At 32.4% G+C, this 17494-nt stretch overlaps 2 protein-coding genes across 3 annotated transcripts; one reads left to right on the forward strand and one right to left on the reverse strand.

Moving 5' to 3' along the window:
* The first annotated feature begins 83 nt into the window (after positions 1-83).
* On the forward strand, positions 84-2987 carry Sc2 (trans-2,3-enoyl-CoA reductase Sc2). The gene is made up of 5 exons (XM_068770820.1): positions 84-242; positions 326-684; positions 992-1208; positions 1512-1704; positions 2605-2987. Exons 1-5 carry the CDS (start codon positions 237-239, stop codon positions 2730-2732), a joined length of 903 nt encoding a protein of 300 aa, XP_068626921.1. The 5' UTR covers positions 84-236; the 3' UTR covers positions 2733-2987.
* Positions 2988-3013: 26 nt separating this feature from the next.
* Positions 3014-16677, reverse strand: tous (testes of unusual size). Of its 2 annotated transcripts, XM_068770809.1 has the most exons (22): positions 16600-16677; positions 16197-16346; positions 14884-15163; positions 14149-14265; positions 13869-14026; positions 12035-12147; positions 11766-11871; positions 11325-11466; positions 10786-10990; positions 10409-10626; positions 10192-10340; positions 9706-10120; positions 9440-9580; positions 9216-9356; positions 8987-9130; positions 8405-8636; positions 8103-8296; positions 6866-6962; positions 6403-6572; positions 4883-5062; positions 4193-4387; positions 3014-3349 (listed from the first exon to the last, which is right to left on the reverse strand). In XM_068770809.1, exons 1-22 carry the CDS (start codon positions 16611-16613, stop codon positions 3233-3235), a joined length of 3678 nt encoding a protein of 1225 aa, XP_068626910.1. In that variant the 5' UTR covers positions 16614-16677; the 3' UTR covers positions 3014-3232. The 2 variants fall into 2 exon arrangements, with proteins under 2 accessions (XP_068626910.1, XP_068626911.1); XM_068770810.1 differs by lacking the exons at positions 3014-3349; positions 4193-4387; positions 4883-5062; positions 6866-6962 and having other exon boundaries at positions 6450-6572.
* Positions 16678-17494: the final 817 nt, after the last annotated feature.

The following is a 17494-nucleotide window of genomic DNA, read 5'->3' on the forward strand; positions in this document are numbered from 1 at the left end:
TTAACTCTAGAAAATCATTCGTCATAATATCGATGTTTGCACACATACCGTGAATGTATATCGATCTGCGATCAAGTGGTTTGACTTATTAGGAGTTTTTCAATGAAAGTTGTAGTGTACGGTTCTCGTTGGACTTCGTATATCTTTAATCTATTCAAGCCTCTTTTTACTTAATTAATGTAACTTTAACGACGGTGACGAATACTAAATAGTTAATTTAGATTAAATTAACGAAAATGGAGGTACTTAATTTTTTATTTATAATTTCCAGTCAATAATTTTGTCAATTATCTTTGCTTTAATATATTGTGACTGACACTTTTAGGTTGAAATATTGACTACCGTCGGGTCCAAACCTCTCGGAAAAATTACCTTAAATGAAGATGCCACTGTGAAAGATGTAAAGGAAAAAATTTACCAAAACTTGAAGAAGTCTCTATATCCCGAAAGGCAAGCAATCAAAACTGAAGTCAAAGGAAAATCTTTAAAAGATGAAATATCCTTGAAATCTTTAAATATTCAAGGAGGGTCTAAACTCTACGTTTCTGACCTTGGACCTCAAATTTCCTACAAAAATGTGTTTCTTGCTGAGTATGCAGGCCCATTGTTTGTGTACCTGTGGGTTTACCAAAGACCATGGATCTTATATGGGGAACAAACTTCATCACCAGGAACAGTTGTGAAGTATTAATTTTATTACCTTAAAAGATGCTTTTTCATATGTGACTATTTTATTTAAGTGATATTTGAGGCAATACTTCTAATAAAATATTATCAGAGATATAATTAAGAGCCTACAATTTATTTAGGCCTTGACATTGTAATTTTACTTAAAGTAAGTGTTACAAGAAAATATGTAAACTGCTTATATTGTGCAGGTTCAACTCTGTTATAGATTTTTTTAAATATACAGAACTTAATTTAAGTATCTTTATTAAACTTTCACTTTACAATTTATCAATCAGTTTAAAGTATATGTATAATGTTTCAGCATTGCAGCTGTTTGTTGGTCTTTCCATTATGCCAAAAGACTAATAGAGACTCTCTTTGTGCATCGCTTCTCTCATGGCACCATGCCTATTCGCAACTTATTCAAGAACTGTACTTATTACTGGTTGTTTGCTCTCTACATTGCATACCATGTTAATCATCCTCTCTACACTTCACCATGCAGTACTTGTGTATATGTTGGTGTTGGAGGATTTATTGTGAGTAAAACAATGATTTTGCTTTGAATACAACTATGTAATTAAGAATTGTAATTAAAAAATTTATATCTCAAAGTAAAACTAAAAAACACTAATTATATTCTTTGCTTAAAATTAAATCTGTTTAGCATTCAATTATAGTTTAAATAATTTCTGCCTTGTTGGTAATTAATTCTGACACAGTACAGTCTATTTGACCTTATGAGTATCAAAGTCCATTTAAAGCTTGTATTTCAAGTTAATACTGTATTTTGTTATTCATAAGGGATACAAAAAATAAGCTTCTCATTATTTATGTTTCAGTTATGTGAATTGGGTAATTTAAGCATTCATTTGCTATTGAAAAATCTTCGTCCACCTGGTACAAAAGTCAGACGCATTCCAATGCCTGATGGGAACCCATTCTCACTTCTGCTCAATTATGTCTCCTGTCCAAACTATACTTATGAGTTTGGTGCATGGGTTTTCTTCACCATTCTAACAAAGTGTGCTCCAGGTAAATATTTAATTTGATCCATATGTCAATGAACTATTGACTCTGTAAATATAGTAATAGAAAAAAAAACTGTTGACTTATTAATTAGCAGCAGTTTATTTATCATTATGTTAATTTAAGTAAAATACAATAGAAATATTCTCAAGGGCAACAGTGGTTGTGGTGTAATTGTTACCAATGCTCTGTATGAGTGTGAATAAAACTTTGATAACCTAGTTTATAGACAGACAATAGGTTTGGTTATTTCAATACCCATTATCTTTATATCTATAAAAATCGATTAACTTTTAATTTTGAAAGATATTTTGTTTTGATTTAGAAAATTCACCAAAATATTTGTTAATTGGAAAAATTTGTTTGTAAAGCAAATTTCATTACTAAAGTAATTTGTTTTAAACTTTATTTTGGAAATTTTAAATGATAAATGTGTTTGCATCATTACTTTATTTAAATTATATTTATGTATTTATTAATTATTTCTAATAGTTTAAATTGCCTTGCATTTTGTACTTGATATTTTAAAAATCTATTTTGTACCCAATAAGTTTGTTAGAAATAACAGCGATAATAAAACAACTGATATTACACTTTATCTTTAATGTTTGTCACGCATTGAGTGCTTGTAATGACAACCTAGTCTATGAAAGCCAAGTTAGTAACTAAACTACATCATATATTAACAGTAATTTAGCCAAAAACTTCAAACAAAATTAAATAAACTGTAATAAAATTTCACTCCAGAATGAAAAGAAATTTATTATTAGTATCTGTATTAAATTAAATTATAAAAATAAGTAAATTTTTAAATTGTTTATTTGTAACAGATCAAGAAGAGATAAAGTTATTATTATTAAACAAAATGGTTCTTGTCATTAACTATTTATATTTTTACATTTTCAGTTGGAATATTTGCTGTTGTTGGAATGTACCAGATGACAGTATGGGCTCTTGGCAAACATCGTAATTACAAAAAAGAATTTCCTGAGTATCCCAAACAAAGAAAAGCAATTTTACCTTTTATTCTTTAAATTTGTTAAATTGAAAAATTAATGTTTTGTACAGTACAATAAGCAATTTTATATATTTCTGTTGTTTAATCTGTAGAATGTATGATTTAAACAATTATGAAGTTTAAGTTTTTTTATATGGGACATTACTTAGGTGATGGATTTTAATTATTGAATGTCTGTATGGATTAGCCTCCTTTTTAAAAACGAGTCTATTTACGCATTTATTATATTCTGCTATTGTATGTGTTGGTTCAATTAAATCTGTATGGTCTTTAGGATTTTTCATTTCCCCCCCCCCCCCCCCTTAATAACTATTGCTAAATTTTGACAATGAAAATGATTATTTTATAAATCACACTTGAATTCCCTGCTGCCTCTTGTGAAAATCGAGATATATACAAAAAAATTACTGGATTGTAATTCTAGAAATAAATAAGTAATATTAGTAAATTGTTTTTATTACCGAAAATAAAATAAAGTAACCTAAGACGGTTATCAATTCGTCTGAATGTTATTAATTAGTCATTACAGTCGGGTGGAATCTGCTTGGTAGGTTCCGCATCCGTAGAGCACTGGAATTTTGCGTGTAAACGCTCATTTTCATCTTTGAGCGCAACTATTATTTCTTCTCTTTCCTGTAAATAAATATAGTAGTAATTAAGTTTATACATAATTCAAGACTTTATGAATTATAATTATGTAATATACTATTTTCATTGTCACTTTCTCAATTTATGACGAAGTTATAATAATGAAGACGGTCGTCTGGTGATAAATTGTACTCAGGAATTTGGAATACAATTATGATTAGACACAACATTATAATCTATTTTTTTGAATCAACATTGTTAAGGGTCAATGCTATTATTAACAGTTTGGAAGCTGAATATAATAATTAACGTTATATTTAGCATAAATAACTATATATATTCAACACTATGTTCCTACTTCACCCCGTACTTGCAATTATTTCACTCAAACCGTGAGAAATCTATAGTCGACAAATAATTTACTATTTTGTCCTTACAAATGTAACTTCGTTCATTCTCTTTTTCCTGTTCAAAGCGTTCTGCTTTGAAATTGACTTCTCGAAATTAGTCAGCAACCCATAACGGTTTATTACATTTTAAAAAGAAAGTTCGAGACACATTAGCGGAAGAGTCCTCGTAAGGTAACCAGTCCCTAATTGCGTCTTAGATGGTATATGTATAAATTATACAAATATCCTATCCTGTTTATGTATATTTTATTAGTAATTAGACAATAAGTGTAGTGTTTGATGCATAGAGTAATAGATAATTAAATATTGATTCTTTAACATTTACACATTTACACAAAGAAACACTAGTAACGCTATGTAATATTATCTGCGGTTGGCGTCCCCTATTTTGATAAGTACCGACGTACAAAAATCATACAAAAGAAAAAATCCGCTATTACACAAATTATAAAACGTAGTGAATGAATAAATGAATTACCTCTATCTTTTGTTTATACTTTTCTTCGAGTTTCTCACGATCTTCTGTCACGTGTTTGAGTTTAGCTCGAGCGGTGGCCGGCGGCACGTACCGCGCCGATAGGCCCAGTATAGACTCCATTTGAAAACATCGCGTACGGGTAGATTTCAGTTCAGTCCGCAAGTTATTAATTTCAGTTAACAAAGTGCAGTTTTCCTACAATAATATAATTTATGTATTAATATATAACGTTAAATAAGCATCTAAGGCTTTTGACATTCGATTTGCATATTTTTTGTGAAGTAAAATATGTACATTTTTCACATTAATTACTTTTGACTACATTGTTTGATTAAAGCAAAATATATATAAATATAACATAATTAACCCTTTCCACTCCAATGTCGAGTGTCACTCGACACTGATTTTGTTCCACAAGCTCCACTGCCGAGTGAAACTCGACATGGTGTAATACTTCTTTTTGCGGAAAATTTTAAAACAGGAAAGATTTTTGTTACTAAAATGTTTGAATCACGAATGAATGATACATATTCTAGAAACGCAAGATACTATAATTCAATTAAATTTTATCGATGCTACATAACAGCCTTGGACTGGAAAAGGTTAAGATAAGTGACCGCTAAATTAAAAGGCGTTCGAATAAGCGGTACATTGCAAATTTACCGCTTACTCTTACTACAAAAAAATTACATCCATAATTTTGGTGATATCGCTCTTGGAGCCTCCTAGAGACTTGGCCAGTTGTTCCTTTAGCGCGGCGATTTGCTTCTCAAGGTGATCCCTCTGTCTGTTGAATTCACGCACAGCCTCATCCTCCGCTACGCGTCCCCGTATAAAATCTTCGTCCTCAAGATACTTGTGAAATAATATCTGGCAAATTAAATAATTTACTAAAATATTATTCGATGTATACTGTGCACCGCTGATGAAAGTTTAAAAATAAATATATCTGAATAAGTTAACAAATATTTAAACGGATGTTGATTATGTCGATTTAGTCACTATAGTACCGTATTTAATGGAATCAGGCGTTACCTCGCGGAAGTTCATCCTAAGTAAGAAAAGGACCAATATTTAGCAACTTCCGCGCATGCAGTGGTAGTCGTGCAATAAAGTGCACCGCCCGCCAGCCCGCTGATAAATGCGTATGCGGCAAACAATGCGAATCACACAACCGCCACCGCCAAATTACTCAACACGTGTTTCACCCCCCACCCCCCACCCCACGGGGCATCCTCAGGAGTTACGTTACACCGATTAGTAGTAGTATAACACAGTGGACTCTGTGTTTGGCACTAATCGACATGTGCGGAAGTGGCTAAGTATTGGTCCTTTTCTTACTATAGTGCCGCTTTGACGGGATAATTCGTAATGTAGATATATTTTGTACGACAATTTTACATGCCGAATCTCATTTATTGTAAAGGCTATATCTCGTAAAATATTGATATATCTTACGAGAAAATAACAAGATTAAGAGCCGCCCGGAGTTTCGTCGTAAGATCGATTCATAAATGAGGAAATTCGCGGTAGAACCAAAATCACGTACATAGCTTGAAGAATTACTCGTCTGAAGTAGCAGTGGGCGTAGCACATAGCTCGTACAAGCGATTGCCGTTGGGGCAGAAAGGTTCTCGAGTGGCGACCACGAGCGACAGATGCAAAGTTAGCAAGTTAGTTAGGTAGCCCCCCAATAGGTGGAATGATAACCTAGTTAAGGTCGCGAGGAATCACTGGATGCGGGCAGCGCAGGACCGGTCATCCTGGGGGATGCCTGTGCCTTGCAGTGGGCAGCCATCGGCTGAAAGGAAGGAGAGGAGGATTTCGCCAAGGAGGCATGAAACTGATTATAAAGATTGTTTTAAATTTTTTTTAGTAATATGTTGTAAAAACTTCGTACGTTTATTAAATGCATTTTAATACTCTATCTCTCATACCACAATCAAATAAAAATAAAAGCACGAAACGAATATTCAAAATAAAAACAAATTTAAAATATCTTTATTCGAGTAGGTAGTAACCATGCGCTTTTGAATCATCGATTATTTTAACATTGTAAGTGATAGGCTACAACCGGCTCGAAACGCTGGTCTGTTGAGAAAAGCCAGTCAGTTATTTATCATCAACTTTTTCGAATGAAAAAAACACCGATCAAACGATTAAGTTCGTTACAATATATATGTATAAAAGTTAGATGGTTTTCAATTTACCTTAACATTAGTTTTAAGTTTCGCGGGATCTTGAAGATTTGCAGACATGTTGTGAAGGTCGATTTTAATTTTTTTCAACGTATTCTTTAAAGTCATGTTTCTGTTCGCTTCAGCAAAAAAATCCTTTTTTGCAGATCCTAACTTCTCAGACAGCTGGTTAATTTTAAGTTCTGTAATAAATAATGAAGGCATTAAATAATTATGTTAATTTATGTTTATAGTTCAGTAAAATCGGGCATGGATTTACTTGCTTTATTTAAATGACGTAATTAAGCCAACTTTGTGCTGCATTTTCAATTAGACGAAGAATGATTAACGCAAAGGTGCTCATAAACACTACCAAGTGAATATATAACAACAGCTTGCAAAAGTTAACACTACTGTATAAATTATGTCGACATCTACGTTGCAAGTCAATTGCGAAAAAAATTACAACTGTGTTTAGAAACTGGTAAAACTTTACCGCGCGAAGCTTTTTGCTTTAGCAGATTTTCAAGCGAAACTTCTAGCTCGAGAGTTCGCACTTTTTTCTCTTTGATTTCGCGTTCTAAAGGCTCTATCTGTATAAACCAATAATTACCACTTTAGCAGCTGTAACTTTTTTATACGTTAGACACAAACTACCGACTACTTCAATTTTATAATAAAGGGATGTTTGACGCCTACCAAGATCATGCTTAATATTAAGTAGTTTCAGTTCTTCATTTTCCATATCGTCAATTTGAACTTTTAACTCCTGTATTGCTCTTTCTTTAGGCTCAATCTATTCATAGAATAAAGGAAATAAAAAATTTACTTGCAATACTCATCATTACTCAAAAAATATGAATAAGTTAAAACCGAGCGTGTATCCATGTCCGATAGTTTGTGTTATATTGCGTTTCTTTTGATAAAACGGATTAATCTCGGCAATATTTTATTGCTACTATAATCCTCCATTCACTGATAGTTGAAATATATCGAATTTTATTCCTTTGATTAATGTACAAAATTTACATTCATCATTTCAACCGTTGGACGTCTACTGCTGGACGTATGCCTGCCCCGTAGATTAGAAATAACACTGGTCCTGCCTGCATTTAGCACCTTTGGACGTCCTTAATACAGTCGTCTAACCACCTTGTTCATGGAGGTCTATATTAACATTACAATTAAAATATTTTAAAATATGATATACTAATGTAATAAAAAAGTATTAACAAGTGTTTGAAAGCGCACATGCAACCAATCCACGCATCATTTAAATATTATACTCTTAATTGGCTCAGCGATAAGAACTGTGACTAGTGATCATACGATCATAATACACTGCGTTCGCCAACACGCTTGCTAAACGTGGCGATTATGATATATCCCCCATAAATATCTTTAAATGCTGAAATGACGACTCTCAATTAGTACTTAATTAAGTATCTGCAACAACTGTTTAAGTCTATTATCTATTGTCAGTCAGTGCTTCTAAAATCACTATTTTTTCGTTTCTTCGACTCTTAGCGCCGCCTGTAGCTGGATGAACACTGTTCTTTTATATAATTAGTTTCATAATGTGTAAAAAAATGCAAATATGTAAATAGAAAACCAATGGCCGTAGTGAATTTTCTTTTTCTTAAAAGATCAAGCTCGTTTAAAGATTTAATTTTTTACACAAATATAACTTTTTAAGAAAAAAATATTGTCCAGTGTAAAAGCAATAAATTTACCTGATTTTTGAGTTCCGTTATTTTGAAATTTAATACAAATTTATATTTTTCCAACTCCTGTTTTTTTCTTTTTAATTCATATATTCTTTTTTCTTTATCTTGAATTGTTCCATCACGTTCGTAAATTTCTTTTTTTAAATCAGCAACATCTCGCTCCAATGTCGATATAACTTTTTGAAACTGTTTGTGTTCGGCTTTAAGAGATCAAGAATAATTGAATGTTATATTTTAATTAAGCTTACACTTACTGTTGGGTTCAGATTTTAAATGAAACTAAATATTGTAAATATTTAAATGTGTACCTTTTAATTGTGATACCTGGTGCTTAAATTCTTCTATTTCTTTATTAGCCGCAATCAATTTTTTCTTCATCAGACCAGTTTCTCCTTTAAGTCTTACGTTAGCGTCTTTTTCCTCCTTAAGTTGAGCCTCATAAGCTGTTCTAATTTCTATAATTTCTCGATCAGCATCTTCTTCGATTGACGCTTTTATTGTTTCGTGTTCTTTTGTTGCCATGTCAGCTTGTTCTTGTAGCTAAAATAGAGTCTTATTAAAGTTGGATAAACACACGTGTAATAAAATCGTACTATAATGTCTAAAAATCTTTTTTGACTTATGTAGTTAATAATGATCTGGAAATAGTGAAACAACGAAACAACAATGAAACAATTATTAATTTTTTTTTAATGGGTATTCTAAGCACTATCGGAGAGTGACGTCAATGAAATAATGTATTTTTGTGTTTATGCCTGGTGTACTAATAGGTTCAGGATGTTGATAATATCGACAAGGACTTGACAAAGAAACTGGATAGTTATTCTTTTAACGCCAATTTTGCTATTTATACAAATCTTGAAATAGCCAAAATTTAAATTAATACTTACCTCTAGATAAATAAGTTCTTTCTCTTCAATCTTCGCCTCAAATTTTTCTGTGAGTTCCCGAAGAGCTTGACGTTTACTCTCGGCTAGTGTTTCTAAACGATTTTCATATTCTTTCCTCATTCGTGCAGTTTTGTCCTCTAACGTCTAGGCACACGTAGTTATATTTAATGTTTCTCAACAAATATAGATAACTATTTACTAGTATTAAATATACCATAATCATATTTACCTGATATCTGTCGTATTCGCTTATTAGTCTCACGTTAAAATCAGCTTCTAATGTTTGTAAAGTCCTCTCATGACCTGAACGTAACTTGGCTATATCTTGTTGTATCATTCCAATTTCATGTGTATGTTCATTTTCCATTGTCTAGTGAAAGATTAATAATGTTATCCATAAATTATTAAACTAAATGAATATTTAAAAAGCATTTCATCAATTGTGTATATAACCTCATTCTTCTCCTTAAGTTCCTCAATGGCAGCGCAGTAACCCTCGTGAACTTCTTTAAGCTTTTCAGCCTGCGTGGCTTCGGCTTGACGAAGCTGATATGTGTGTTCCGTTTCAAGTTCACTCATTCTGGTACTCAGCAGCTGAATAAAATAAAATATAAAATGGTATAAATAAATCTTTCACTAACTTTTTCTCATAGTTTATGGTAGTTATTCATTTAATTTAAAACAAAACTAGAATATATTAATATAACAGGTATACTTACATTAATGCTGTTTATTTTTTCTTGCAAATCCTTTTTGCTGATTAATATCTCTTTTGAATATGCAAAATCTTTATCCAGCGCTATAGCTCTTCCGTCAGCGTTTGTTAGCCGCCATAAACAGATAGAAGAGTCTTCCGCAACGGAAACAATAGTTTGATCGTCATAAGCCAGAGCAATGCCGGTAACTTTTTTATTATGCATATGAAACTCGTTATAAATGGCTTTGTCAAGAAGGGGGAGTTGTACAGTTGTTACGCCTCCTTCACCGCCAGTGATAAAAAGCATCATGTCGGAACGGGATAAAACTATTGTATCTAAAGCACATCCAATCAGACCCAGACTTCGTCTTATTGTGTTTGAACCGATTTCTTTGATTTCTCCGTCAGATCCAACTCCATATGTCGTCTTCCCATTACTAAAAGGAAATTTGTATTAGAGAATGTTTTACAAAAAAAAATTATATTTTGTTAATGTCATATATCTAACCTGTTTACAGCACAAGCAGCATATTGATTTGTTTTAAGAATAACTTCGCCGATACGCTGTCCCGTAGACATATTCCACTCGTAAACGGCACCTTCTGTACCACACGAGACCAAAGTGAGATCACTGGCTGACCATGCTAGGCAAGTTATCTACGAAATCAAATTGGTCGTCAACATGTTACAGTTTTGAAAAAAAATATATTATTTGAGTTACTTACCAGACCATTGTGTCCTTTTAAATTGAATACATTTTGAAATGATACAGATGAGAAAACTTGTATGATCTGGCCGTTTACAGCGCCAAAAAGATGTCCATTGGTGCTGAATTTCGCTTGTTTGCAATTTCGTATTGGGAATTCTCGCATCACTTCGAAATCATCGATGAGAACGACCAAATAACGTAGTTTATCCGAGAATCCTACTATTGCAAACAAACCTAAAAAAATACACAAAAATGTTGAAAAATTGAATAACGTCATTCATAAGGTAATTATAATTAGTTAGAGACATATTTATGTTAATATGCTATTTCAATGTAAGGCATTATTTACTTATGAACATTTGATTTAATTCTAAATGGTTAAATAAAATGTACCGGTCGGATGAAGTGACACGCAATGCATCTCTTCTTGATACAATTTAATCATTTCAATATCATCTGTCATGTAATTCCAAATTCGAATGCTCTTATCTTCCTCGCCCGATGTCATGAAAATCGGTTTCCAAGCGCACATGGATAGAGAATTTATGCGTCCGTAGTGCATCGATGGACCAAGTTCAGTAAACGGTATTTCCGGGTTCTACAGATAACACGAATAAGACATTTTAAATTCTCTTAATATTAATATCTTGTACTAACTGACCCGCTTGATGGTGTGTTGTATTTTATACATGAATAATCAATTTGAACTTCAATGCGATGCGAGCTGTCAAACGCGCGATGTTCACAGCGAACTATGAAATGCGCACAGCATAAGTTCGCTGTTTTAATAACCAATAAATTTTATAAAAAAAAAATCTGTGCAATTCTCTAATTTCTTTTTCCATAGGAACCTTTAGCAAAATATAAGAAAATTTAAAAAGACAAAATAAATGAAATAGTGTTTATTTTTTATAAATTCAGATATGATATACCTGCAGCATATGTTGCCCAAACAACTTGACAGTATACAACTGCTTTCTCAATGTTGTAATTAACAACGTCTCTTGGTTGGGATCAATCGTAACATGTTTTATTTCATCTAAAGGTGACCACATAGGATATTCTCTTGTGTGTCTTAAAAGCAAAAATTAATAATTACGTATTAATATCCAAAAAAAACATTTCATTCAAAATTGATTTAAATTGTTCTAAGACACGAAAAGTAACTATTTTAAGTATCACCCATAAAACAAGCTCAAAGGCATTAATGTTTGAATTTATCAGATGTTTATTACCGTATATACATATAGTATATAGGATTTCGTTTGAAATATTTTAGTTGTTATTTTAAAAGCAAACGCTATATAAAGGTTTCAATCAATTCATTTGGTAATTCGAAGGTCTTTACGAACAATAAATAAATATTTACATACTTGTAAGACCTCTTAGAAATACGAAAGACATTTCGCTTTCTATAATGATGGATTGTTTCTTTCTCGAACATATGTACGTAACCGGGGCCACAGGAAAAAGCAAACCCTGGGAAAAGTGTTTATTATATAGACTATTAACTTGTCATTTATGTTTTATAACATAAATCATGCAATGGTGATAGATCCCTCTTTTCGTATGATATAATAGTATATTTTTTTAATTTGTTTATCACTAGTGAAATTAGAACTTCTTCTTTAAATTCATATACCTTTCAAGAAATTAACAAAACAGGTAACTGGATGCGTATCACCGTCTGAAATTGCTTGATCACTGGTTGTGTCTTGTTTGCTGGTTGTGCTGGCCTTGTCACTTTCTTCTGTCCTATAATTAAAAAAATAATAAAACAGATTGTCGTAAGTTTCCACTTTTAAATTCAACATTTAAAAAAAACTTTTAATCCCAAAAAAGTATATTGTACGAGGGTCAAACTGAAAGTTCTTAGAAAATCAAAAACTAAGCATTCTAGCAAGTTATTAGTTTTATTATAACTTTTCAAAATAGCGTCCATTTACATCAATACATCGCTGCATTCGATGGAACCATTGAGAAAAGCACCTTGCCCACTCGGCCTTAGGGGTCTCTTCGACGGGGTTTTGAAACGCAGCCACTGCTTCTTCGGCGTCCATAAAATGTTTTCCTCGAAGTTTTTCTTTTATTTTCGGGAATAAATAAAAATCGCAGGGTGCGAGGTCGGGGCTATACGGCGGGTGACCCAGTAATTCCACGTCTGGGGTCGCCAAATAGTCGATCGTTTGCCTGGCGGTGTGCGACGAGGCATTGTCGTGATGAAGGAGGATCCTGCTGCGAGGTCGTTTCTCTCGAACTTTTTCCAAGACAAGTGGCCAACAGTTGTTAGTGTACCACTCTGCATTAACCGTTTTCTGATCCTCTAAGACAACTGTCGCGTAATGACCTGTCTTTCCGAAGAACAAGGCCACCATCTTTTTTCCAACACTTCGACCTCTCTTCACTTTAGTTGGCAACTTTTCGGAAGGAAACACCCACTGAGCAGACTGTCTTTTGGTTTCCGGATCATAACAGTAAATCCAGCTTTCGTCACCCGTTAGTATGTCGAACACAGCATTTGAGTCACCTCCGTTAAATTTTTGGATCATTTCTCGGCACCAATCAACACGGCGGAGTTTTTGAGCCTCGGTCAAATTATGCGGTATCCAGCGGGCACAAAGCTTCCTGACCGCTTAATGTTCATGGAGGATTTTGTGCACTTGACTCATACCTATGCCTAGACTTGTCCGAATCTGCTGATAGGTCACTCTTTTGTCAGTCTCTATCATACGCCGCACAACACTGATATTGTCTTCAGTCGTCGCTGTAGAAGGCCGTCCCTCACGCAAATCATCGGTGAGATTAGTTCGACCACGTTTGAATTCATTAAACCAGTTGTAAACTGTGGCACGAGATGGGGCTTCATCGTGAAAAGCCAATCGAAGTCTATCATAACTTTCTTATTGACTTATATGACATCGAAAGTCATAAAAAATCATTGCACGAAAATTTTCTCGGCTTAAATTCATTCTGACGTGCACAGACAATTTTCAATTTGCCGCCAAATCGTAAAACAAATGACAAATGAATGAAATGTATACTCAATATTATTGGTAAAGAGTTCTATTTTCAAAATTTAAACTTATTTTTTTAATATAATGCTTTTAAGTTGCCAGTTCTAAAAACTTTCAGTTTGGCCCTCGTAGATTTAGACACAATACACAGTTCGCTTAGTTCCCACCCAATTGCTGGTCTTTGTCATCTTTCATTAAGCAAACCATACACTTGACCTACTGATGAATAGTATGCCTTGCAAACATGTGATTTACAACAAAATTTTCAGTAAAGAATATCCTTCAAGATTTAATAATACTTTACATGTCTTTAAAAAAAACCTAAAAAATAATAGTCTATATATAATATAAACTAATAAACTAACAAAAAATATAACATAATAAACTATAGATTCAAAGGTAAAATAAATCTAGAATAGTTTAAATTCCTGCTTACTAATTATTTAACAGCAATATACCCACTCTGTTTCCACTTTCTTCAGCGACATCTCCATGACATCAAACGCTCGAAATACACAGTTCTGACGCAGCTCTCCGTTCTCGACCATCATTATAATGCCATTATCAGTTCCGAACAAGATGCGGTCAGGATTAAGCCACATGCAACTGGTTATGTTGATCTTACGTCAAATAAAAAAAATGAATTAAAGATATTAATTTAAACAAAGAATAAATAAAATAATATAGGCATTATATAAATTTGAGAAATTATTAGAAATACTTTTTTAAAGTATTCACTTACATTCTCTGCCTTACACCATCCCCATTGACGCCATACAGTTTCAGATACGTTCATGATCCGAAATGTATAAGGTCCGGAAATAACGACCAATGTTGCATCCGCAGGATTACATTGCACCTTGATATGAACAACATTTAAACCTTTACTTAAGATTAATTATCACATACTCATACTTACCACTACATTAGTAATAATCAATACCTTTTTAAGAAATCTTATAACAAATACTAAAGAAGTTGCTTAAAGTAAAAAAGTTTTGCATTTTTTTATAATATAATGATATAAAGGTTGCAAAGTATTATAAGAATTTTTTTCTATCTAAAAGCCATAACCGATGGGTTGACTGGTTGAAATTGCCTAAAGTCCGTCATTATACAAATTATAAATAGTTAAGTAAATAATAAGGTAAGTAAAATAAGGTAAGTAAATAAATAACAAGACATTCATTTAATAATGTGTTAGAGGACCTAAGGTTTGCTAGAATTTTAAAAACAAAACCGTGCACCGCATGGCATTGACGACCGTCCTTTTGAGACTCGTGGTACCTACGTCGTGATAGCTTTTATAGGTATTTAATTTACTTAGGCTGCATGCACAACTGAACTATAATTTTCCCGTATAGTACGCATGAGTTGGATTAGAGAGCTACCTCATCCAGAGAAAGTCGAAAACGTTAAACTATCTACTTATAACGTAAAAGTACTTTCCGAACATAATTGAAAATAGAAATATTACGCTTTCCACAATTCCTTGACCGCTCGGGTTCTGGGCCTTGGCATGACTTTCCACTTTTCCTTTATCCCAATTGTAATAATATAAATACCAATCAGGCTCCCCGGTTATCGCTACGAGGTACTTTGAATCGAACGAGAATTGGATGCACGCAAACTCTCTGGCCGTTGAGTTCTCGAACGGTACTGTTAATATCTTGCGCCTTTTGTACGTCGTCAAGTCGTAAATTGTTATAATAGGCTTTTGACCTTCTTCGGCTATTTCATTTAGAGCGAGCCATCGTCTGAAATAGACCTTTTGTTATAAATATATCATTTTGTCCTCATGTTCTTGTTGTTATTTATCAAAGACTTGAAATTCAACAAAGCTGATTTCTTATATTTGCGCTACTTAAAACACTTTAGTCATTGAGTTGTCAATCTGTTTCCACAAATTAGTGGATTTTACGCAAAAACGAAGTATTCACTACATACTAACAATATAACATCACTAACACCAAGTTTCCGAAGGCCAATCAAAGTAGCATTCACATAACGTTATGTTAAAAATTATGAAGTGCTAAATTAGTAACTGTTAAAATTACAACTTGTTAATGCTATGAATTTATAAATGAATCGTCTAAGAAAATAGCTAATCATGTTTTAACAACTAAAAGATATCTCTATGCATTGTAGGTATAGTTGTCTCTCGTTAATAAAAAAATATACACATAGTAGCTCGTGTCGGTGCCGTCGTAAAATCCTTTTTTAAACGAATGTACATTTTGTTAACAAGAAAATCATTTTTATCTATTAGTTATTATTAATTAAACAAAATGAATAATCACTTATTACATTTGACATTTTTAAAACAGTTATATGGGTCATATATTTAAAGGTTATAAATTATAACTAATTATAACATGGTATTTTAAAATAACATATTTTGAAATACAAGTAAAATAAAATAAAATAACATAACTAACAACGTACCAGTCGAAGTGAATTTATTTTTCCAGATGAAAATTAAAAATGGTTTAAAGAAATTGTGGAAACAATAAAGATTGTTGAAATTCACAGATCAGTTGATAAGGTTTTAACAGCTTTAGATTAAGAAAAAGCGTTACAAGAAACTAGATTTTCTTTTGTTCGTCCATTGACCGCTGATTAATTGCAAATCAAAATTAACGTCGTATTGTGTTGAGTTGGAACGCATTATGTTCAAAAAACCCGAATCATGTTAAGTAATGATTAATATGATATTAATTGCAAATAAAATTGATCCGCCTTTCAGAAAATGGATGTAAGAATTAGTATATAATTTCAGGGTTTAATTACCTGTTAGGAGCAAGGACAATAGATTTAATAGGCTTATGTTTATCTTGAAGTCTAATAAATTTCTGTTTCTTCTGTAGATGATTATGAATGACTATAACACCTCCAGCAGGATAAATGATCTCCGAATCGCTCAGGTAATGCGCATTATACCTGTGTACATATATTGTTTTGTTATATTAACAAATATTACTATTACTATAACTTAAACACCTTTATTTTATACGTGAATACTCTTAATTAAAAACAAAATAAATGACTACAGTGCATTAATTTAAAGAAGGCGTGTTAAGGCGATGTTACGTATTGAAGAAATTGTTTTATAGCGAACAATTCATCGGTTAATGCTTGGCACGTACTACTTGTAATAAAACGATGCATGAATTTATAAATATTAACATATTACCTGCAACAGCGCATTTTCTCTTATCAACTAAACATATACCACAGCTACAAAAATACTATAACGATATTTGCAAATCTCTCATTGATAGTGGGCAAAGAATATATAGAGTATACACAAAACAAGTCATTACTGTGACGTGGCTTTCTAAAAATATTTATTCTTCGCTGTACCCGGAAAGTGCTAGTAAATTAATTATAAAATATTTCTACTAATATGTTTATAAACGTCGCGGTTAAAATGTATATTTCGCGAAAGAAAATTTTGAAAATTTATTATCTATAAGGAAGGGAAAATACTGAATTAATGCAATAATAAATTCTTCTTTTGTTATTGCTCATGTTAGAATACATAAAATAAATACAAAATACAGCTATTGCAAGCCGTACGAAATAATTCCACCGGTGTATTTTATCTTTTTGATCTGCTTTTGGCTATAGCTTCAGCAACGGGTGAGTTAACCCCCTCAATAAAGCGACATAATCCTTGGAATTTGGATGTACAAATATTTTATAGCATCGATTTTCGTTTGTCACGTTGCAACCGATTGCAAGTTCCATCAAAACAAGATTTTTCATTAGCTATCGCATATTTGTAATTGACCGAAATTCATGACGTTGACCGATTTTCAAATTATGTAGAACCAGGGGCATTACTTACTCAAGATTTAAGCCAAAAACAAGAGATATTTAGAACTGTGTAAGCAAGTTTGCTCTTAAACCGCTCCTCAAGCTAACCTCTACACCAAACGTAATTAACATTTTAAACCGTTTATGTATTTCCTTTTTTATAATAGTGAACTCAGTGTGTTATTATAACATAAACGATAATTCTATTCACGATACAAAATAAGCTGATAAAATATGCGATAAAAAATTGTATTTTTTGCAAGGTCGGT

The sequence above is a fragment of the Battus philenor genome, unplaced genomic scaffold (assembly GCF_028537555.1).
Source record: "Battus philenor isolate CCGP_79_NKW_IND1 unplaced genomic scaffold, ilBatPhil1.0.hap1 SCAF_3, whole genome shotgun sequence".
In the NCBI taxonomy this organism is placed as follows: Eukaryota; Metazoa; Arthropoda; class Insecta; order Lepidoptera; family Papilionidae; genus Battus; species Battus philenor.